The 23,798-nt window shown below is 36.6% G+C and overlaps 1 protein-coding gene across 1 annotated transcript in view; it reads right to left on the minus strand.

The window, feature by feature from the left end:
- Nucleotides 1-23,798, minus strand: part of LOC108284002 (focadhesin-like) — a 36,619-nt gene that overhangs the window by 2,401 nt on the left and 10,420 nt on the right. Inside the window, exons 2-3 of the mRNA XM_017500641.2 lie at nt 3,967-4,055; nt 1,237-1,311 (exon numbers count right to left, since the gene is read on the minus strand). Of these exons, the coding sequence (XP_017356130.1) occupies nt 1,237-1,311; nt 3,967-4,023 (132 nt within the window). The 5' untranslated portion in view covers nt 4,024-4,055. The remainder of the gene's footprint in view (nt 1-1,236; nt 1,312-3,966; nt 4,056-23,798) is intronic.

The raw sequence follows: 23,798 nt of genomic DNA on the forward strand, positions 1-23,798 counted from the left end.
AAAGAAAAGAAAGAAAAGAAAATCAACATCATTTCATACCCACTTTCCCTCTGTAGCTGGCAGAGAATCTTTTCAATCTTAGCATCCCACTATTAAAATAACAATACAGTTAATAGTCACTACAGGAAGGAAATATTTATATTCCACTTCACCTTTTATTCAGAATGACATTGTATTCAGCTGTATTGACAATATCAAAAGGCTCTAAATGTCATTACTCTATTACTACACCGGAAAAACAAAACAAATGAATAAATAAACTGCTGCTTCAGGTAATACTGTGAATGCTTTTCATTTTTAGTAGAAGAGGAAACAGTTACAGGGATTTGACATTCAATAAATCCTGGCAGTTTAAGTAAAACCACTAGATCTTTTCAAAGTACACGATGTGATTATAGACAGGATTAGGATCAGAGTTCTCAGAAAACCTAATTTATATGACTATGTACAAATATCAGACAAATGTCAGTTAGTGAAGTTTGTTCTACATTTACTTCAATATGTCTGCAGAAGTGATAAAGAAATGTGACTTGGAGCAGCTAATCAAAAAGAAGGTGAGAAAAAGAAAATGAATTTATTTCTGCTGTGAAAAAAAAAAAGAATCTTATTTCCATCACTTATGTTCCCTATAGAGAACGCCTGAGAACACCTCTCCTAAGAAGAGTTTCCCAACTAGCAAGTCAAATTACACAACATTGATCAACCAAGTCCCAAGTGGTATATATCTCAGTAAGCTGGCATTGCTTCAACTCTGAGCACTCACCTGCTATTTGTGTTAGGATGGAATTTTTCAGCTTTGACTGTCAATGTATGACCTTTCCAACTAAGAACTCACAACTGGGGCTGAGCTGAAGCATGAGAAATCTACATCCAAACAGGGCCACTCTGCTCATTCTCTTCATTAACGAAAATGATTCCCTCAGAGGTAACTATCAATCTTCTCTAAAGCATGACTTCTCTCATTCCACCCATATTATTCTTCATTAATAGTCATAAGAATAGTCCTCTCCAGCCCTCCATATCTCACTCGTAGAGTGTGTTTTCATAAATTTAAAACTTTTTAAATGCTACACATTAAAAACAAGGCAAACAAACAAAAAGGGCAATGAAGTTCTCACAATTCAAAAACAGTTCTACTATGATCTGAACTATCAGGGAAACAAGACAGGTACATATGTGATCCAGTTAGTAGGTATCTTATCTGAAGAGAATTAAACCATAAAGTTAAACACAGACCTGATCTGTAGATTGGTGAATCTTTTCTGAAAAACCATTTTCCTTTAGGACTGCAGCAAGAAGATGACCCACAGCCTAAAAAACAAATTAATGAACACAGAACCTTAGAAGTTCTTTCCAAATATCAATACTAGTTGATATGAGTATGCCAGGCAGTCAATTGGGAATAAATAAAATTTTCATTTATTAAGTATGTGCTATGTAGAAGGCATTGAATCAAGCACTCCACATACATAATTTCTAATCTTTGGAATAGCCCTCAAGGTAGACATGGCTATCCCAGGTTACCAATAAGCAACTATAGTTCCTGGAAGTTAAGAAAACTGCCAGATTTTTGGTTCAAATTGCTGTCAGTATCAGAAGGTAACTCCATTAAACCATGAATGAGAAACCCCATAGCTTCTTAAAATCATCTTTGCATTGAAATGAAATCCATCATGCTTCACCACACCATTAATGAAGATGAAGAAACTCATGTTTATTACTATAGCCCGCACAGATGTGAATCAAAAGGGAGGGCTTCCCTCCACCACCACCCTTCTCTTTCCTCTAGGTCATATAATTTTGATTTCTTTATCATTTTTTCATAGGTTTCAGCCCTTAAATTCAATTTAAATGTAAGCTTTCATTCTCATAAATCTCTAAAATTTTCCCCTATCCTGCTTCAAAAAAAACCCAAAATTAAATTCAAGACTTTTATAGGAGTGCTGGTTACATAAAGACATAAATATCATTACCTCCTACTTCTTCAACTTTAGTCCCCTAGTTCTTCAGCACTACCCAGTACTACTGTCTTACAGTCAGTAGGCTAGCAGCGATCATAGCCATTCTGTGTATGGTTGGGAAAACTTCACTACCGCAACAACTGTCCATCCTGCACTTGGAACCAAATTATGGTATAGCCGTGAATAGTTGTCAGTCTTCCAAAGTCTCCAGAAAAGCTCAAATAAAAACACAGCACCCACTCCTTCCTCATTTTTCTCTTTGAATTTCACACATTGGAGCTGATTTAAGACCGCAGCACTTGTGGTCTCAGTTTTGCAATACAAGTTATTCATTTATACGAATATTAAGTTTAGTCCAACTTACTGTCTCTTATCTCCTAGTAAAAGGAATAGTAACAAGAACTGAGTGCCCATGGATAAGTTGAGCTCCTGTTTTACAAAATATGCTATACTTCATTGAATGTAAACTGATCATGAACTGCAAGTTGCACCATTATATTGTGTGCCACTAAGAAAGAAGAAAGGCTGCCAATTAGTCTGTGATATACAATGCTTCTTTTAAGTTAGAATTTTGATTTTATATTCACACAAGAGCTCTTTTAGGCTTGTGTAGAAAACCATGCCCAAGTTCACAAATGTGCAGGCAATACCAACTGTATCTTAACTACTGCCATCATTACTAGATGCAATCCAATTTCAAAGATGTTAAAATATTAAAAAAAATGTGCATCAATCAATGAAATATGGTGCTAACACTGAGCAGTTGTTACAGAAGAACAATAAGAAATATTTGCAAAGTACAGGACACAAACACAAGAACCTAATAAAACCAATATGAAACAACAGGGACAAAGAAAAAGCTATAGTCCATAATTAGAAAAAGAACTAAAAGAAAAGAAGCCTAATTCCCCATTCTCCATCAGGTTCAATTTCTCTAATACACTTTTCATTTCCTCTTCTAACAAATCAGAGATACTAGCCTAAACTGATTTTTTAAAATACAAAATCTGAGGATAATCAGCCTACATTGCTACTTAAGTGTTCTAAAACAGAATTCAAATAGACATCCTACACTAAACAATACATATATACTTTTCACCTAATTTAACAGTAACACAGATGGGTATTTCTTGATTATCTATGCTAACAAAGAGATCCCAGGCACAGAAATATAAAACTGTAAACAGTATCCTCCAAGCGTTCATCTTCTTCTTCACGGTCCTGTAGGATATGACTCCAACCCAGCCAGGTAGAAGGGAATCTTGCATAAGGAGTGTTCTACTCCTCATGGAAGGGTTCCCCACTACCCAGCTAAGTCAATTCCCACAGCAGGCATCTCCGAAGTTAACTGTTGAAAGTATCCAAGGCGCCGTACGTTGTTAAGTCTTCAAGATGGTGTCTGCTGGTCTGTTAGCTTTACTCTCACAAGAAAAGACAGTAAGCTATTATGATACCTTGCTTAACCAGAATGCGTCTAGTTAGCTAAAGGCTAACCAGAAAACCATCTTTGTTTTAACTATTTAATTATGGAAAAACTCACTAAAGTTACCACAATCTCTTTAGTAGATACATCAAATTTTTTAATCCAGGATATTTTACTTATTAAATGTCATTATTACAAAAATCTATATAATGTGTAGGATATATCTTATTAAATATTAATCCCTCACAGTCTGAGGACATATAACTATTTACCTCTTTTCCCAATAATCATAGGCCAAAAAAATAAAAAAGAAACAAACATATTCTGAGGCCTACTAGTTAATCAAGGTTTTATTATTGCTAGGAAGAAAAGTATGATATATAAATAAAAGCTGAGGTTGATCAATTTCAAAAAGTTGCTTTCTTAGTGAAATATATATTTTCAAATTATCTCATTAAAGTTTCATAAAATAATATAAATCTCTACATGTAGAATAAAAATTTAATGTTAAATACATAAAGTTAACAATCCATAGAACAGGTGGATTTGTTGCCATGAGCAAAAATAAACAAACAAAATTACCTGTGATTGGATAAGAGAATTTGGAAATTCAAACCTTTTCCTGATATCATCTGACATTTTTCCTTCTCTTACATGTATGTATGCAGTTTCTGTAACCAAAACAAAAGAATATTTGTTAGTCTTCCAACTGGTCTGAATTGGAGCTTCAATTAATTATTCCTCAAATAATGTGAATGTAATCCCTTCCAAAGACAACAATGGAAATAAAGCACAGGGCTTTGCAAAGTAATCCTTGGCATAATTTCATTGTCATTCAGCACTCAAATGTCATGATTGATAAATAAACTAAAAATGCCCAACCGCTCTTGGTTTTTCCCATGAGAGCTAATCCTGAAAAAAATTAATTCATACTACAGAAATGCAAAAAAAAATCCAAAAGTTCAACCACACACTTGAAACAGAAATTAATTCTTTTGTGGATCAAAACTTATAAGGGAGAGTCAAAACTGTCATAAAATTACTTCAACTATGGCTCACTTTGGCACAAGCTTTCATTTAAGCACTAATCCAACTGCTAGTGACAAGTGTGAAGCCTAGGTGAACTTTTTAAAAGAAGTTTAGAAAAGACCTAGAAATTCACACATTAAAACAGATTGCTTGCTTCCTAAAGGAATAACAGCAAGCAATTAGCACCAACTTTTAATATTTACATCTCACTTCTCATTCCTACTGGGCTCACAAAAAGAAAAGATAAGTGAAAAGAAAAGCAAGCAGAAAGGATGGGAAGGGCAGGTGGTAAAGCAGAAGCATGGAACTAATAGGATTTCCTAAGGATCCTAATTTCTCCCATTTCCATGAGGCACTAAACCTACCAAATTACACTACTATGAAAAATAGGGTTCCCTAGCTCACCTCCTTATTATGATTAAAATTAAAATTTATGTCAATAAACAACCCTAGATTAATTTATAAAAATAACAAGCAGAAAAACCAAGCTCCCTTGATCTCAAAAAACAAAGCATATTGGAATGAACCAGCAGCCTTTTCTAACTAAAGGTTGAACAACCCAAATCTGAAAATCCAAAATCCAAAATGTCACAAAATCTGAAACTTTTTGAGCGCTAATGTGACATTCAAGGGAAATGTTGGGGCATTTTGGATTTTCAGATTAGGATATTCAACCCATTTAAAGCATATGCAAATATTCCAAAATTTAAAAAAAAAAAAATCCAAATCCAAAACACTTCTGGTCCCAAGCATTTCAGATAAGGAATAATCAACCTGTACTTTCTACCCTTTTATCCAAAACTAAACTCCCTGAATGGGTAATTTATCCTGGTCTTTTTCTTCAACATCTATGTCCAACTTTCCTCCCCAAATCTGACATTCCACAACACTGAAACAACTTGTTTTAAGATTGTAAACTAATTTCCTATCTAAATCTACTTATTAGCTTAAGCAGGTCAAAATTTTTTAACTTCCCAATTGTGTCAATCACAACCTTCTTGTAATTTTCTCCTCCTTTGAATTCCATAATACATATAACAGAATCTGCTACAGTGTGTCCCTGGGAAACATGGATAAAAAGAAAATCTCCATGGGGGGAAAAGAAGATTCTATGGGGACATATATTCCCATCTTGAAGATTCATTCACTCATTTAACAAATACTTGCTAGTTGCCTATTGTGTGTCCGGCACAGTTCTCTAGGTGCTTGAGTTATATCCGAGAACAAAATAGGCAAAAATGTCTGCATTCATGAGCTTACAGTCTAGTAGAATACAGCAGATACTTTTTTAAACAAATAATATACAAAATATGTGAGAACACGGTAAGGGCTATTAAAAAAAAGAAAGAAAGTAAGTAAAGCAGAATAAAGGGGATGAGAAATGGGAAAAGTGCACTTTGTATTTTACATATGGTGGTCGGGGTCAGAATCTTCTAGAGAGGGTGGCATGTGAACAGGCTTAAAGGAGGAAAGGAAGTTAGGTTAACCAAACAGATTGTCTAGGCAAAGAGTGTCACAGGCACAGGAAAAGCCCTAAGCTAACAAATTGCTTAAGCCCTGTCTTAGGAAGAACAAAGAGATATGCATGGAGCAGAGTGAAGAAGGAAAAGAATGGTAAATCAGGTCAGAGAATCAATGAGAAACCGGGTCATAAAATACCTTGTAGGCCACTAGAGGGAGTGACATATTTATCCTGAGTAAAATGGAAAGCTACTGCACAAATAGGGGGTAAGATTTCAATAGAATCACTTGAGTACGAAGGGTTCAGATTCTGGATATATTTGAAAAAAAAAAAAGCCAATGTGGCTGCTAATGGATCAGATAAGGGGACAGGAGAATAGGCCAGGTACAGTGGCTCACGCCTATAATCCCAGCACTTTGGGAGGCCGAGGCAGGCAGATCACCTGAGGTCAGGAGTTTGAGACCAGCCTTGCCAACATGGCGAAACCCCGTCTCTGCTAAAAATACAAAAATTAGCCAGGCATGCTGGTGCGCACTGCAATACCAATTACTCGGGAGGATGACACAAGAGAATCACTTGAACCTGGGAGGCAGAGTTTGCAGCGAGCCAAGATTATGCCACTGCACTCCAGCCTGGGCGACAGAGTAAGACTGTCTCAAAAAATAACAATAAGAGTATAGGACAAAGGAATCAAGGATGACTCCAAGGTATTTAATCTGAGCAGTGTGTGTGTGTGTGTGTGTGTGTGTGTGTGTGTGACAGTCTCGCTCTGTTGCCCAAGCTGGAGTGCAGTGACGCAATCTTGGCTCACTGCAACCTCCACCTCCCAGGTTCAGGAGATTCTCCTGCCTCAGCCTCCTGAGTAGCCAGTATTATATGCACCCACCACCATGCTCAGCTAATTTTTGTATTTTTAGTAGAGACAGGTTTCACCATGTAGGCCATGCTGATCTCAAATTCCTAACCTCAAGTGATCTACCCACCTCAGCCTCCCAAAGTGCTGGGATTACAGGCATGAGCCACCATGCTCAGCCTGAGCAATTTCATTTTTCATCTCAATTCCTTTGGCCATTTTACCCATGGTACAATACAACTTCTATATTACTTCTTACCACGGCATTTTTTTACTGAAAAGAAAAGACAGAGCTGCCATCAACTGAGATGGGGAACCAAGTTTTGTGAGGAAGACAAGATATTCCATTTTGGACAGTTAAATGTTAGATGCCTCATAGATAGCCCAAGGGGAAATGTCTCGTAGAAAGTCAAATACAGGAATCTAAACTTGGAGGGAAACAGCTTATTGGAGATATAAATAATGGTCCATATTATTAAAGAACATGAGAGGATCTAAAACAGTAAGTCTTTTTAACTTTGCTTAACCCAGAATTTATCAAACCTATCTGGCCATGCAACAATGGAAATACCTGCTAACCATGCATACTATCAGTCTGTCCTGGGATACACATTGGGAAACACTGGTTCACTAACTCCTGTTCCTCCATCCACTCTGCGTCTCTAGGGCTATCTTCTTTCCTGGAGGCACTCCCCAGCCACTATGCCTTGTGCTGTTGTCTCTCCATACAAAGTCTGCCACAGTTATCAGCCATCATCTAGGACAGTCCTCCAAACGTTTCTATACTTTCCTTAGTAGGCTCTAAAACACCAGAAACTAGGATCAAAAACAAAACACATGTTTCCTCTCAAAAAAACTGTCACTTTGGTTCATTTTTCTCCAGTTCTCCTCTCGTAATTTCCTTCACCACCACTCTCTAAATCCAGTCAGCCACAAAACTGCTTCCTTCTTTCCAGCACCTCAGAGGCTACTCTTCCTCTTCGTTCTACAGTCATCGTCGTAGTTCCCCAAACCAGGCTTACCCCAGTAGCTGCTTAGTCTTGGGGCTCTATATGCTGAGTTCGTACACTGCTGTTAGATTAACTGTACTGAAATACTGTTCCCATCACGTCACTCCCCTGTGAAAAATCCATAGTGGATTTGCAATTGTCTGTCAGATTAAATGCAAATTCTGATGCCTAGCTTTTATGCCTTCCTATCAACAGTCTTACCCATACAACTTCATTTTCACTGCTGTAATTCTAATCTGCTAAAACAGTTTCCAAAATGGTCCCATATGCTCAAAATCTGCACAGTCCTACAGGATTTTATTTCTTCTCTCCCACATAAAATGTCTTTTATATGCCGCCACTGCTTAAATATTAAACTCCTTTCATAGCATATCTCTGTTAAGCCTCTTCCAACTAGCTACATCTAACAGTAATCATACTTTATATTCAGTGTTATTGCATTTGGTCTGACCCACATGTAACTATTTATATCAGGACTAGAAATCTTTTTTTCTGTAAAGGGCCAGAGAGCAACTACTCAAGTCTGCCACTGTAGCACAAAAGCAATAAGCAATACATAAATACAACAACTAAAGCTGTGTTCTGATAAAACATTATTTACAAAAAGAAGTGGGTGGGCCACAATTTGCTAACTCCCAGGATATGTAACTATTTTTAAATTAGTTTACAAAATTTGACATAATTCCTACAATTAACATTCAAATTTGGCCCTGTGCTCACAGGCAGCTAGGGCAAATAGACAAACAAAATAAATGATACCTCTTTTATAATCTAAAAGATATGTCCTGTCTCAAAGAAAACAAATATTTTTATGCCCTTAAACTCTGAAGGAAATTTCTCATATTGGGCTTTATAAATGGAATACACAATGATATACCAGGCAGTATTCTCAAAAACAAAAGCAAAAGGAAATGTTGTATTATTATTTTTTTTTAAGATGGAATCACACTCTTGTTGCCCAAGCTGGAGTGCAATGCCATGGTATCAGCTTACTGCAGGCTCTGCCTCTGGGTTCAAGTGATTCTCCTGCCTCGGCCTCCCGAGTAGCTGGGATTACAGGTGCCCACCACCATGCCCGGCTAATTTTTTGTATTTTTAGAGAGTTTTACCATGTTGGCCAGGGTGGTCTTGAACTCCTGACCTCAGATGACCCAGATCCCAAAGTGCAGGGATTACAGGTGTGAGCCACCGCAACCAGTCATATTACTTCTTTTTAAAGTAATCCCTGGATAAAGCCACAGGCATAATGTGACATGTTTTCTGCCAAAAAAAAAAAAATTTCAGCTACTGGTATTCAAGTACAGAGTTTTCTGATGATCTAATCTAACTCAACAGAAGACTGACTTTATAGTATCCAGAGAAGCAGGTAAGGTTATTAATATGTCACCAAATAGAATTATTTAATTATCAACGATGATAACTACACAGAAGAAGATGGGGGGCTATGTGCTCTGATCCAGGACCAGAATGCTGGAATTCCAACATGGTTTTAGGTACCAGGTCGGCAGCTGCTTAAGCTAATAGCTTATTATAGAAGTGAAGAAGCTGAGCCATCCAAAAAGATGTCCTTGTTTTCAGGAGACAGGCCACTGTGGTAAAAGAGTGTTGTTTTTATCCAAATTACCTAAGTAAAGGTGACAAATACCAAAGATTACAAAAGACAGCCCTAATTTCAGCGTGACAGCTCAGAGGATGAATATGTTTTTAAAATCTGTAGTAACTTACCTTTCCTAACAAATGGCCATTAAGCATTCTCAAAAACCACTACCCAAGCTGCATCAGGATTTTATATCATCCTTGATTTGTTATCCCTGGGCTACAAGTTGCAAGTGTCTTTCATTTGCTGAAGACTTATATTTCAAGGTTAATCATAACCATTGGCCTTTCAAGGTATAAAAACATCATATCCTCTTAGGGAATTTCAAAATAGAGTACACATGCTCACTTTAGCATTGGCAAGTGTAGCACGTGCCCTTTTATTTATTTATTTTTTTTATAGAGACAGACACAGGGTTCACTTGTCACCCAGTCTAGAGAGCAATCTACTTTATTTTTAAACTCAATTTCCTTTGGATATTTTATACATTAAGGAAAAACAACTTATATATTACTTCTTGTCATGCCATCCTTACCAAAAGGAAACTGGTAACAATATAATCCATAAACCACATGCTACAAAAATGTGTGTTTGATTTTAAAAGATTCATTTCCAACCTGTCAATATGCCTTTTTTGTCTGTCTAAATCTAAATCAGAAAGATAATTTTTAATGAGGTCTTTAAGTTCCCAGTGAATCAAAGCAGTTGTTTAATGTAAGCAATTATCACATTATCTGGCAAGGTATTTCAGCCCCGTAAAAACACTTGCAAGAAAATTAATCGATCATATCAATTTCACTAATAAAAGAGCAGTAGATAGATAAAACACTCTGGATTTTCAACTTTCTTTCTCAATAGTTCCTCCAGGACACTGTACAAGTACATATCACACAAAAGTACTTAATGTCAAACCTCAAATGAAGGGCACAGTCTGAAGATTTGAGGAAATCTAACGATTATGAAAACCCAGCAGAGAGAGTAACTGATTATACAAGTTAGTCGGAAGAGGAGGGTCCTATGGTCACAAAGAAAGACATTTGACTTTGAGCACTTTTGACTGCCAAATTTCTATACAGGAAGGGCTAAAGAGCAGTCAACTGGCTGAAACTCAGGGCTATACAGAATACATTTTTTTTTCTTAAGAGACAGAGTCTCGCTCTGTCACTCAGGCTGGAGTACAGTGACACATCATAGGTCACTGCAGCCTCAAACTCCTGAGCTCCTCCCATGTTCAGCCTTTCAAGTAGCTGGGACTATAGGCATACACCACCATGCCTGGATAAAGTTTTTTGTTTGTTTGTTTTTATTTTTGTAGTGATGGGGACTCTCTCTGTTCCTCAGGCTGGTCTCAAACTCCTGGGCTCAAGTGATGCTCCACCCTCAGCCTTGCAAAGCACTGGGCTTACAACAGACGTGAGTCACCACGTCCAGCCCAGAGTACATTCTCAAAGCTAGTTTACATGAGCAGTATCATCAGTAAACTGATAAAATGGCTGATAAAAAATGATTCCTTCATTCACATTAATGGGCTCTATGTTTTTAGAGACACAAAATCCAGGATTTTCTCTAACATTTTATTAACTATTCCAATTATGTTATGGAATTTACTTAGTTTCTTCCTCACACAAATTAAGCTATGGAACCATCAGCCTAAAACCATTCTTTTAAACACACATTTTGACAATTTTTATCCTTTTTATTACTTTTGGTGGATGGCTTACACAAAAGCTGATGGGAACCATCAATAAACTTTGAGCTGATTTTATAAATTTATTTAAGACTATGGCTCAAGGGTGGATTCTAGAGTCACCTAGCTGATTGACCCTCAAAAAAGAGGGGAAAAAAATCTGCCTATACTTTTCAAATGCCTACCTTTTACTATTGTCTAATCGATCTCTTTCTCATTCTTCTGCTGCTTAGCTTCTCACCCATTGCTTCCCAGTCCCTAAGTATTTCTGTATATCCTCTCTAAGATCAGGCAGCTTGATTCTGTTTTATCACCTTGTATTAAATCCTGACACCTGCTTACACTTAGCCTCAGCTCCTGCTTCAAAAGCTTAAAAATCCAACTGCCACCTACACTCCCAAATTAACAGGACAAGATAATTAGAATCTTTTTAACCACAGTTGACCCTTGAAGAAAGGTCCACTTATACACGGCTTTTCTTCCACCTCTGGCACCCCTGAGACAGCAAGACCAACCTCCTCTCTTCTTTCTCTTCCTTGCCCTACTCAACATGAAGGTGAAGATGAAGACCTTTATGATGATCCACTTCCACTTAGTGAATAGTAAACATATTTTCTCTTCTTTATGATTTGCTTAGTAACTTTTTTTAGCTTTTTTGTTGTAATAATACAGTATATAATACATATAATACATAAAATATATATTAATCAATTGTTTATAATACCAGTAAGTTCTTGGGAAGTAAAAAGTTACATACAAGTTTCTGACTGCATGAGGGACTGGTACTCCAAGCCCCCAGATTGTTCAAGGGTCAACTGTATATGATTCATAAAAATTCATAAAAATTGAAAGTTTTCAACATTAAAAAGCAAGTACAAGAAAACAGTAATGTTTAATCATTGTATTATCAGAGAGACCAAGACACATTAAAATTAAGCCAAGAGTAGAAAATACTTTTCTCTTAGCCAGTAATTTCAAAATCAAGCTGAGGCAGATAGCAACTCAGTGGTGTGACAGAGCCACGTGGCCAATATTATCAGAGAAAGCAGCAACCATATGATGTGGAAGAGATTGCTATTTATCCTCCAATATCTGTTCTCTTCTTTTGTATTAACAAAACTGTACCCTGAAAAGCTTCACTACATTTCCCAGCCTCAGATATGGTTCAGTATGAATATGTGCTCAAGTTCTCTCCAGGGCTGTGGCGTTTGAGCAGAAGTGACGTGCCACTTCCAGGCTGGAGTCTACTTCCTCCACTCTCTCTTCCAAACCACAATGAATTCTGAGCAACAACCTAAATGCAGCCATGCATATGAAGACAATGGCCCTGGGACTCTGTTGAAGAAAAAAGATGGAAAAAACCTGGATCCCTAAATGATAGCTTGCTGTAGAGTTACATACCTGGAACTCCAACCATTACAGGAAAAACTTCTACATTATTTAAACCATTGCATTTTGGGGTCTCCTTGTTGCAACATCTAGCACTTCCTTAACTAATATAATGGACCTGACATCATCCCCCTCCCTACCTTTTTTTCACTAGAGAAATGAAAAAACAATGTCAGAGAGGTTAAAGCAATTTGCCAAAAAGGAAAGTCAACATGACAGAGTTCAAGTGAGAACAAAGGTTTCTTGACTTACAACTAAGTGTTCTTTCCACTAGACCATCAGCAACATAAGGCATGACCTGCACATTCCACATCACTCCAACATGTCCCAGGAATTTTAAAATCAATAATTCAAGTACTGAGGAAATTTACATGACTATGAATTCAGATGATCTCACTGGCTGACACTTACTTAAAGTACAATGAATTACATTCAAATTCCTGCCTTTACAATTTAGTTCCTTCTCAATATCACATGCTACTTAAAGATTTTGAAATGGGAGTCTAAAACAAGAGCAAAGGCAGGAAATTCCAAGTCAGGACTGATTGCTGTCCAGGAAAACAAGGCATTAAAATAAAAAATAAAACCACAAACTCAGCCAGGCATGGTGGCTCATACCTGTAATCCCAACACTTTGGGAGGTCAAGATGGGAGGATCATTTGAGCCGAAGAGTTTGAGACCAGCCTGGGCAACATAAAGAGACTCCATCTCTACAAAAAATTTAAAAATCAACTGGGCATGGTGGCTCATGCCTGTAGAAACAGCTACTTGGGAGGCTGAGGTGGGAGAATCACTTGAGCCCAGTAGGTCAGGGCTGCAGAGAGCCAAGATTGTGCCACTGCACTCCAGCTTGGGTGACAGAGCAAGCCCCTTTTTCAAATATTAATAATAATAAAATAAAATTAATAATGTCTAACTGGTTACAAATTTTCTTTCATTATTCTTGAATACTGTGTTTTAAAGAGTGGTATACGGATGTGTATTTATATGCTAAATATACGAGTATATTGATGAAAAGGTTATTTTTTAAAATCTAAGGACTTATGAATCTCTAGAATTTTTGTAGCATCCAGTCTTAATCTTCAAAGTTAGCTGTTTTTATTTTTTCCAATATTATAATTTTTAAGTATTTTTCCTTCATCAAAACAATTACATGTATTGCTCAGTACAAAACATGTTATAAAGACTTCATGTTCATCTAAAATATTTACAGTATATTTACGATAAAACTGATAACCAATTATTTTAAAGGTGTTACTGACCAATAAATGTCTAAACTGAATAGCAAAATCTCCATATTCACAATCTTACTTCAAATACATTCCAGTTAACTAAAATTAGTAAAATCTCACAAAACAGATGTTTTAGATATCTTGCTTGTATTTTCTCCCCTCAAAAATGACTCAAATTTTGTATACTCACTCTCTAAAATAACTTACTTAATTCTTAGTAAATATTAATATGGTACAAAGCATACGTAGTGAAAGGATGTAATATTTGGAATTTTCTATAAAATACTCAAGTATAGAAAGAAAAATAAAAGAAGATTGATAAATATAACAGGAATGTCTAAATGTTGATAATAGGTACACTGGAATTCATAATACTAGCCTCTATTTTTATGTTTGAAATGCTCCATAATAAAAGGTCTTTTAAAACTCATGTATATGGCTCTTACTAGGCGAAAGGCAATATTCTAAGCATTATACATGTATTAACTCATTTAACCCCCACAATAACCCTGAGATAGGTACTCATTTTACAGATTAAGAAACTGAGGCACAGAAAAGTTAGATAGCTTTCCGAAGGTCACAGAGTAAGTGACAGAACTGGAATTCCAACCTAAGTAGTCTCGTTCCAGAGTACACATGCACATAGAAAAACCCAGAATGTACAAATTACAGATTATTATTTTTGCTCATTCCTAGTTTCTAATTGTTCTGTGAAAATATGTGTTTTGTAATTTTAATAAAGTTACTAAAAAAAAAAATCTTGACTCACATTTTAATACATTCTGTAGACATCAAGGATATAACTTTCTAGCACCTAAATCACTGAAAGTATAGAAATCTATAATTAAAGCACCAGTGTCATAAAGTTAGCAGCAATTTAGTAGAAAAACTTTTAATAATAAAAGATTAATTACTTTGTTACTTATGTTTACCAATGCTTTATGAAGAGTAATACTGAAAAGGGGCCAATGTAATTTAGCCAGATAGATTAAGTTTAAACCACTTAAAAGCTGTCTTCCTTCATTTTCAAGGAGAAACATAACCATCATAATTTCCCCAAGTAGATTCCTAGAAAATCTTCCTCCAAAATAAACTCTTACGTGGAAAAGAATTATATAGACTGATTACAAGTTTACTGGCAACATTTTTGATGTTGCAAAGTGACCAATCAATCTCATTTGTTATTTTTCATAAAAAATAAATTTCTAAATTCACATAGAATGGAATAGATATGGCTTAGTTAATTCAGTTTGCATACTTAGTGCTAATGAAAGCTAAAGGCCAAATGAACAAAAAAATTTTACAGGAAGATATTAAATTTCTCAGTTTTCAAAAAAGTCAATGTATATAGACCAAAATAGACATGGAGAATATCTCTATATTTGAGTCCTTAATGGATACAAGGACAAAAACAAAGTTATCACAGTACTGTTAGAAGAACCACAGTGAAAATGTTCATATAAATAAGATCAATAGCGCACTGTGAAGCAATGACATATATTCTTTTGCACACTCTAAGACTGTCCACAGAAAAGATAATGCCTTAATCCAACTAAACTCATACTCTTACATACCTCTATCATCATGATAACAGAGCAACTTGACACAGAGAGCAAAGCTCTGAGGGGCTTTGGGGGAACCTCCTTTGGGAGTTAAAGGGAGCAGGTAAACACAGACCTGGATGCAAATTCTGGTTCCAGCACTAAGCAAATCACTTACCATCCTGGAGTCTGTTTCCTCATTGGTTAAACAAGGTCTTGTGAATAACAATATAAAATATGTCTTAAAGCCAAGAGTCTTGCACATAGCAGGCACTATAGAAATATATGCTTCTTCCCTCCCTCAATATCATGTGGGACAGTCACGGAAGGTGACCGATGGAAAAGAATTTGAATTTAAATGATAAGTAGGGAGTTTCTCATCAAGTGACCAGCAATGAAATTGAAAAATTGTTTTAATGAAAAAGATCACTTATATACAAAGATGGGATCTTGCATATGAGTCACCAGATAGAAATATAAGACACCAGCCCCAAGGTTAAAATATGTGTAAGATTCCCATTTAAAATATAGTTGACACAGCACTATTCACAATAGCAAAGACATGGAATAAAATACAGTTGGCTTTAAACTCATAACCTGAAAACTTTTCAATAGCTCCCCATTGCACTCTGCAATAAAATCCAAACTCCTTAGGAACTCCGAAAGGTCCTGGACTCACGACTCTCCTTCACTCAGGGCACTGCAGCTACACTGGCCTTCAGTTTCCTCCTTGAGCCACCCCTGACACCCACGCCCTCAGCTCCATCCACATCTGGGTCTAGAACTCTCAGGCCCCTCAGCCTCAAGTGCTCTTGGCTTGTTGTTCAATTGCTCAAATTAGCTGATTCTTCCCTTCCTTCACATGTTCCCTCAAAACTTCCCTATCTCCCCACCACCAGCATATCCTCAAGTAGTTCCCTACACGCCACCACAGTGGCCCACTATCATGCCATTCATAGCTTTTATCACAATCGCAAATGATTGTCATTAACTCATTTCTGCTTCCCCACTCTACCCCCACCCCATAAATACAAACACTTTAAGGCAGGAACTTTTTTTTACCACTATCTTCCCGGCATATAAAAAATGACTATTCAGTAAAGATTCACTGAATAAACACAAAGTATGACATAAACAATATGTTGGATTAAACAGCTCCTATGTGCTAAGTACTCCACAAAACACTTTAATACCACTAGATCTTCACAATAACTTTGAGGTAAACATTAACTCTATTTCCCACATGAGGAAATAGGAGCTCAGAGATTAAGTAACTTGCTTGAGGTTATACAATGGTATTAACAGTCAGAATTTATTGAGAATTTTACCATGTACCAGGCAGCTACTGTCAAAGCTTTTTATATGTATTCTCTCACTTGAAATCCTAACAACCCCATGACATAAGTACTACTATTAACTTTATTTTCACATGAAAAACCAAGTGAGGCAAAGAGAGGTCAAAATTAATAGCCTAATTATATAAGAAGCAAAAGCATGAATAAAAACAGTCTACCTCCAAATCTCACATGCTTAACCACCCTTTAAGCAAGTATAGCTGACTTACAGTTTTTGTAAAATTAAGATCATCAGGCAGCCAGTCACTCATGCCTGTAACCCCAGCACTTCGAGACGCTGAGGTGGGAGGATCACTTGAGGCCAGGGGTTCGAGACCAGCCTGGGCAACACAGCGATACCCTCATATCTACAAAGAAAAATGTTTAATTAGCTGGGCCTGGTGGTACATGCCTGTAGTCCTAGCTACCCAGGAGTCTGCAAGTGGGAGGTTTGAGCACTGGAGATCAAGGCTACAGTGAACTATTATCATGCCATTGCACTTCAGCCTGGGCAATAGAACAATGCCCTATCCCTAAAAAAAATAAAGTAGTTAAAAAACTAGAGCTAAATTAAGGTAATCTATTAAGGTATATCGCTCAGAGCCAGAAACATAGCAAACATTTTTTACATGTTAGTTATTATGCCTAGTATGAATCTAATACCTTGTTTTTTCCATTATATTTTGCTGCATCTCAGGAAATCAAATAAATCTTTAAATAAATTACCTGGGTTTGCATATACAGTGTTAAATCAACTTCCCAAAGCAGTTTATCAGCGTATGCAAACAGCTTTGTTTCTCTGTATATACTACAGTCCTAAAAAGGTAATCAAGTCTAATGTGCAAACATTACACATTAAAAGGTTACTCCATGCCCAGAGCACAAAACATAAAAATTGTTTATCTAAACTTAACCCTCATCCTTGCGGCACCATCACCAGCAATGCATCTCCCACATCGTGTATGTTCTTTGGTTGTATGCCTTTATTTCACCATTGACTATTCAGTTTAAGTTCAGTGAGTATCTAACAAAGAATAATGATTGGCCACTTTCATCATGACAATTATCCACCTGTAGTAAATGCATGCTTCTTGTCACTGATATCAACAATTTCACATCTACATTTTCTGTTTTTTAAAATAAGTAAATAGTCACTAAAATTAATTAAAGCAATTATATACCCAAATGATTGCCTAAACACACACACATACAGATGGCAATGACACTGCAAATGAATACTTAGCTGGCAGGTAACCCCACCATGTGACAGGTGAAAACACAGCTCAATGAGACAGGGAAATTTGTTTGTGCATGAGTTCACTCATAAAAACAGGGTTTGAAATAACACGGGAATGCTCAGGAAGAAATGTCCAGAAGCAGGAAGATCAAGAGGAAGCCACTGCATGTTCTTTCTCAGTTCCTGCAGCTGCCAAAGAAAACAGGGCTTCAACTAAGACTTGGCATCACATTCCAGGCAGAGAGAATATGAGGATATGGTTTGAGAGGACAAACTGGAGAGCTAAGATCAATCGCTAAAGTTCCTTCCAGCTCTGAGAGGGTTATAATCACTCCTCAAGACATTCTTGTCTCATTCTCAAGGTCCTACTTTCCATCTATGTAGCAGCTGCACCTGCTCAGGTGACAGTAAAGAAGAATCATAAGTTGAAGGGGTTCCCACTGACCAAGCCTGCTGCATTATTACCCTGAACATTTGAATTACGTAAGAGAACCAGCTTCCTGTTCACCCACTTCAGGACCTGGCATGGAATAAGCAGTTAATAAATGTTCACTAAATTACTGTGTTTAGCACCGTACCTAATAGACAATAGACTCAAAAATATTAGAATCAGGAATCCACTGTTTATTTTGTTTTCAGATCAACTTTCTAAAACAGAAACTGAGAAATAGAGAGGAATTTATATATTTTTCACTAATTAAGACTCATGAAACAAAGACCAAAATAAATAAGAGCGAGTAGAAAAATAAATGTTTAAACAAAGGTCAAAATTAACACAGTAACCTGAATTTGGTGACCACATTTAAGAGTTGACAATAATGACTCCTTTTTAGGTACATCCTAACTCCCAGCTTTTTTTTTTTAACCAGGCAAATATTTTTTGTATAGATAGTGCAAAGCTGAACTTTAGCCAAGTTCGAATCCAAAATCAGTAGACCCTACATCAGTAAAATTTCATTATACTCTCATGAATTTTGGTACATTTTCTTAAAAAAAAAAAGTCAAAAACACATGCAAAAGCTAACAAGACTTTTTTCACTGTTTCCAGCTAAATCTAAGAGATGGAAAATGAGTCTTTGTTACTTAAATACAACATACATTTTACATGAATCCTTCCACTGTTAGCTGTTATTTATCATAGCTATGTGCTTAATCTGTTATGTATTACAATCCTTTAAAAACCCATAGTGTCACCTCTGTGTATTTCCCACTGGAATAAACGGAATTTTAAATAATTTCTTATTTTAAAAAAAGTAACATTTACTCATCTTCTATTACTCATGGCTGTTTTTATTGGTAGGGTGCTTAATAATCAGATATTAGTTAACCTTTGCAACCATCCTGGGCAGGGGTTCATTAGTAAATCCTTTCACGTAAGCATGGAAATATCAAGCAGCATATTCAAGAATCAAAAGAGGATCTTGGAGTAAAATGCTGACATCCAACTGACAGGGCACAGTATGTAGAATGTCTTTGAGATAAAGTTAATTTAAGAATTATATTTAAACAAAGATGGAGGAGGAGGAGAAAGAAGAAGAGGTCATGATATAATATGTAGCTCTTCATAATTTTTTTTAATTTCACAAATGTTAAAACTAGTACATACGATTTTCATACATACAGGTTTAATGGAACTTTTCAACACTTAGTTATAAATAAATGACTGACTAGATAAACAGCAGCAGCCATTCCACAGACCAGCAACTTACAATGAAGCCAAGGTTCAAGAGTTTCATTTCACCCTCAAGGACTACTTCTGCCTTTCAGCCCAAATTCAAACACTATCTAAAAAATTGCTCCCAATCTGGCTTACTTCCAAACTGATAGAAAGGGTTCTCAAATGTCAGATCAGCTCAGGAACAAAGCCACAGGAATAAGGCAGGACCAGCATGTTTCCCAGAACCACAAAGTCTCCCCAATTCCCATACACTATACCCAATTCCATGGGGAACTTCAGCAGCATGAAGCCGAAAGTCTGACACAGGCCAAAAACTAAACTACTCTATGGAGCTGGGCAATCTGGGTACCACTTACATTTGATCTTACCATCTGACACTTCTTGGCTATATCCCAAACTGTGGCACACATTCTTCAAGTTCTATTCAGCTCCCATTTTAAAAGTGAGGTTAAGAATCAAAAAATAAAAAGTAAAATCAAACATACTTTGTGCAAAAGTATTCACAGGTAAATCTAAAAGCTAAACTAGAATGATGCAGATAGAATATTGATCAGTAATTTAAAATAACATTTGTAAAGAGTTTTAATAATGTAAAAAAAAAGTTTACAATAAAAAAAACTTGAGAAATTCTTGCATACAACCATGAATACAACAAAGTTTAAAATATAAGCCGGGCACAGTGGCTCACATCTGTAACCCCAACACTTTGGGAGGCTGATTTCAAGACCAGCCTGGGCAACATAGTCAGACCTCATTGCTACAAAAAATAAATTAGCCAGGCACAGTGGCAGGCACCTGTGGTCTCAACTACTCAGGAGGCTGAGGTGAGAGGATTGTTTGAGCCCTGGAGGTTGAGACTGCAGTGAGCCGAAGATTGCACCACTACACTCCAGCCTGGGTCACAGAGCAAGACTCTGAATAAAAATAAATAAATAAATGTGTGTGTGTGTGTGTGTGTGTGCACGCGTGCACACGTGTGTATATTTTTATATATGTATATATACACACACATATACACACACATACATATATAGTGTATATATAATATGTGTATATATATGTGTGCATGTGTGTAACATAGAGACAAATACAGAATTAAGAAAAAAACAAATAGGCAAAAGTGTTGATAGTGTCATTTCTGAATAACAGGATGAGGGATGATTATGTATCCTACTGTATTCCCCCTTTGCTACTTTTAATTTTGTTCTTACAATGGGGTATACATTACTTATTTCAAATTACAAAGAAATTATTAAGTCTCTTCAAATTAAAAGATAAAATTCTTAATTGCAATTAAGAAAAAGTGATCTTATTTACTCACTTGAAACCATGGTCTTTTATCATTCTCTAAAGAGGTGGTTTCACTACAGCACACACCAAGATAAAAAAAAGTCTAACTTGATCCAATTATGCCACTTATTCAGAACTATTTAATGAGAAAATCACAACTTTGAGTTATTAAAAGCTGTAATGGTCCTGCAGAGTTCCAGACAAGTAAGCTAACAGAATTACCTTTGATTCTAAATTGTTTGCCAGGAGATTAATCCGTCTGCGCCTGAAAAAAAATCTTGTTCCTCCAGTGTGTTCAACATCCTCCAGTCTCATTTTAATCAAGTATGTTAGCCTCAGTCTAGCGGGTATTTTTAATTGCTTGAAAGACAGTACAAATAGTTTCTTATTTTAATTTTCCAAATTCATATACAACATAATCCAAGAAAATCTAAATTTTAGTCATCAATAAGTAAATTTTAGGGAGGTCTTTAAACATTTTAGCATCTGTCAAAGAATAAAAAAGGTCTCTCTGATAGGTGACATTTGAACAGACACCTGAAGGAAGTAATGCTCATTACAAACAGAAGGAATGACCTTGAGATGGAAGTATACTTGGCAAGTTTAGGAAAGACCAAGGACACCAGTGTTGGCTGGTACAAGTCAGCAAGTTGGGCAGTGAGAGATTCCAGAATGAAGCAGAAACCAAGATCATGTAAGCCTCTACAAGGTGCTGGGAGCCTCTGAATGTTTCTCAGTGAGATGGGAAGTCCTACGGGGTTTGGGAAAGAGGAACAGCATATTTGACTGATATTTTTAAAAGATCATTGTGGCTTCTAGAGAGAATAGACAGACCATAAGAGGGCAAGGACAGAAAAAAAAGAAAAAGAGACCAGATAGGTTACTTCAATAATCGAGGAGATAAATCAGGTTGCCTCGGACAAGGGTAATAGCAGTAGAAATGGTGGGAAGAGATCAGACTTTAGATGTTTATTTTTTTCCAGATTTACTGAGGTATGATTGATGTCTTAGTCTGTTTTTTGCTGCTATACAGATTATCTGAGATTGGGATTATTTTATAAAGAACAGAAACTTATTGGCTCACGGTTCTGGAAGCTGGGAAGTCTAACATCAAGGTGTGAACACCTGGGGAGGGTCTTCGTGCTATATCATCACACAGTGGAAGTGCAGACACAGAGGGCAGGAGACAGCCAACTTTTACATTGGCACCAATCTCACCCTTGAGGGTAGCGACCTCATGGCAATCACCTCTTAAAAGTCCCACCTCTTAATACTGTTACAATGGAAATTAATTATTATTTTTTTTTAATCAGAGTCTTACTGTCGCCCAGGCTGCAGTGCAATGGCATGATCTCAATTCACTGCAACCTCCTGGGCACAAGCGATCTTACCACCTCAGCTTCCCAAGTAGATAGAACTACAGGCTTGTGCCACCACACCCAGCTAATTTTTGTATTTTCTTAGTAGATATGGGGTTTTGCCATGTTTCCACGGCTGGTCTCAAACTCCTGGGCTCAAGCTATCCAACTGCCTAGGCCTCCCAAAGTGCTGGGATTAGAGGCGTGAGCCACAGTGCCTGGCCAATGGCAATTAAATTTAAACGTGAGTTTTGAAAGAGACAAACATTCAAATCATAGCAACTGACAAGTAAAAACTGTGTATTTAGAGTACAAAACAAGATGTTTTGATATAGGTATACGCTGTGAAATGATTTCCAAAATCAAACATATCTGTCACCTCATCTAGTTACCATTTTGTGTGTGGTATGTGTGTGCATGTGTGTGTGTGTGGTGACAACACTTGAAATCTACTCTCTTAGTAAATTTCAACTATGCAATACATTATCATTAACTATAGTCACCATGTTATATACACATTAGGTCTCCATTCAGTCAAAGGGTACATGCCTGCAGTTCTAAGTATTTCAGAAATATTTGATAAGATTTGCTAATGGACTAGATGCAGAATGACATTCAAACTAGTTTTGGGTGACTCCAAAGTTTGGGGTTCAGATAGCTGGAAGAACGAAGGAGTCATACACTAAGATGCAAAGGTCAAAGGAATCATTCATCTGTTTCTAAAATAATGCAGCAATGCATGAGTCTCCTAAATTCTTGGAGTACAATTTACTTTTGTCCACATCAGCTAAGAAAAGATACATGATAAAAGGATGCCACATGCAGACTGTATAAGCTTCATCTGCTTCTTAATTTTATTTGGAGCCAATCTTGACTACACACAACAAATGTTAAAATATGTGTGCTTAGCTGCAGCCTGGATTTACATTCAATTCATACCTAACACCAATGTTGCAGTCAACACCTGCCCCAGTCCTATCCACTTTACAATCCCCGTAAGGCCTCAGTGGCATTCTAATTCATACCTATTCAGCACAGCTTTTAAAATATTATAAATTGAAACCAGTGAGAGAGAGAGAAGGAGAGGAGACAGGCAAGTGAGATAATCCTTACTTCCCTACCTCGCCTTCCTTATTGTCCGTCCCATTTCATATCTCCTTACAGGCTTTATGTCAAATGTTCAACATGTACTGAAGGCATTGTGTATATGTCAAATGTAAGATGAGGGGGCAAGAAAAAATTGGTTGTATTGTGTAAAGAAACATGAGGAAAGAAAAAATTAAAGCATACTTAGGTCTTTAAGAAAAATCTTTACCAATATGAAGTTACTTTGTTAATATATAATTTGATTTGTGAATGAATCATCAACTGTAAAACTATTAAGTTAAAGGAAGACAGGGAACTTTATATTAGAGAGATCGGGATGACCCCACTTGAATCCATTGATTCACCTTAGCATCACTAAAAGTAAGAATACCACGCATTGTATCCTTATGAGGTGATGGTATAGGATATACACAGACTTTTGTAAGAATACTCTTACCTAAAAAAAATGCCACTAATACACACAGCTCTCTGCATTTAATTACCAATTCACAAGAAATTATATGAGATAAGGGAGAAGGCACCTCTTCCAGGACAATGCCACTTGCAGAGCAATGGGTCAAGTCCAGAATTTGGGACACTTTGCAGGACAAAGGCCTCTATTTCTCCAAC

Source organism: Cebus imitator, unplaced genomic scaffold (genome assembly GCF_001604975.1).
Source record: "Cebus imitator isolate Cc_AM_T3 unplaced genomic scaffold, Cebus_imitator-1.0 Scaffold267, whole genome shotgun sequence".
Lineage (NCBI taxonomy): Eukaryota > Metazoa > Chordata > Mammalia > Primates > Cebidae > Cebus > Cebus imitator.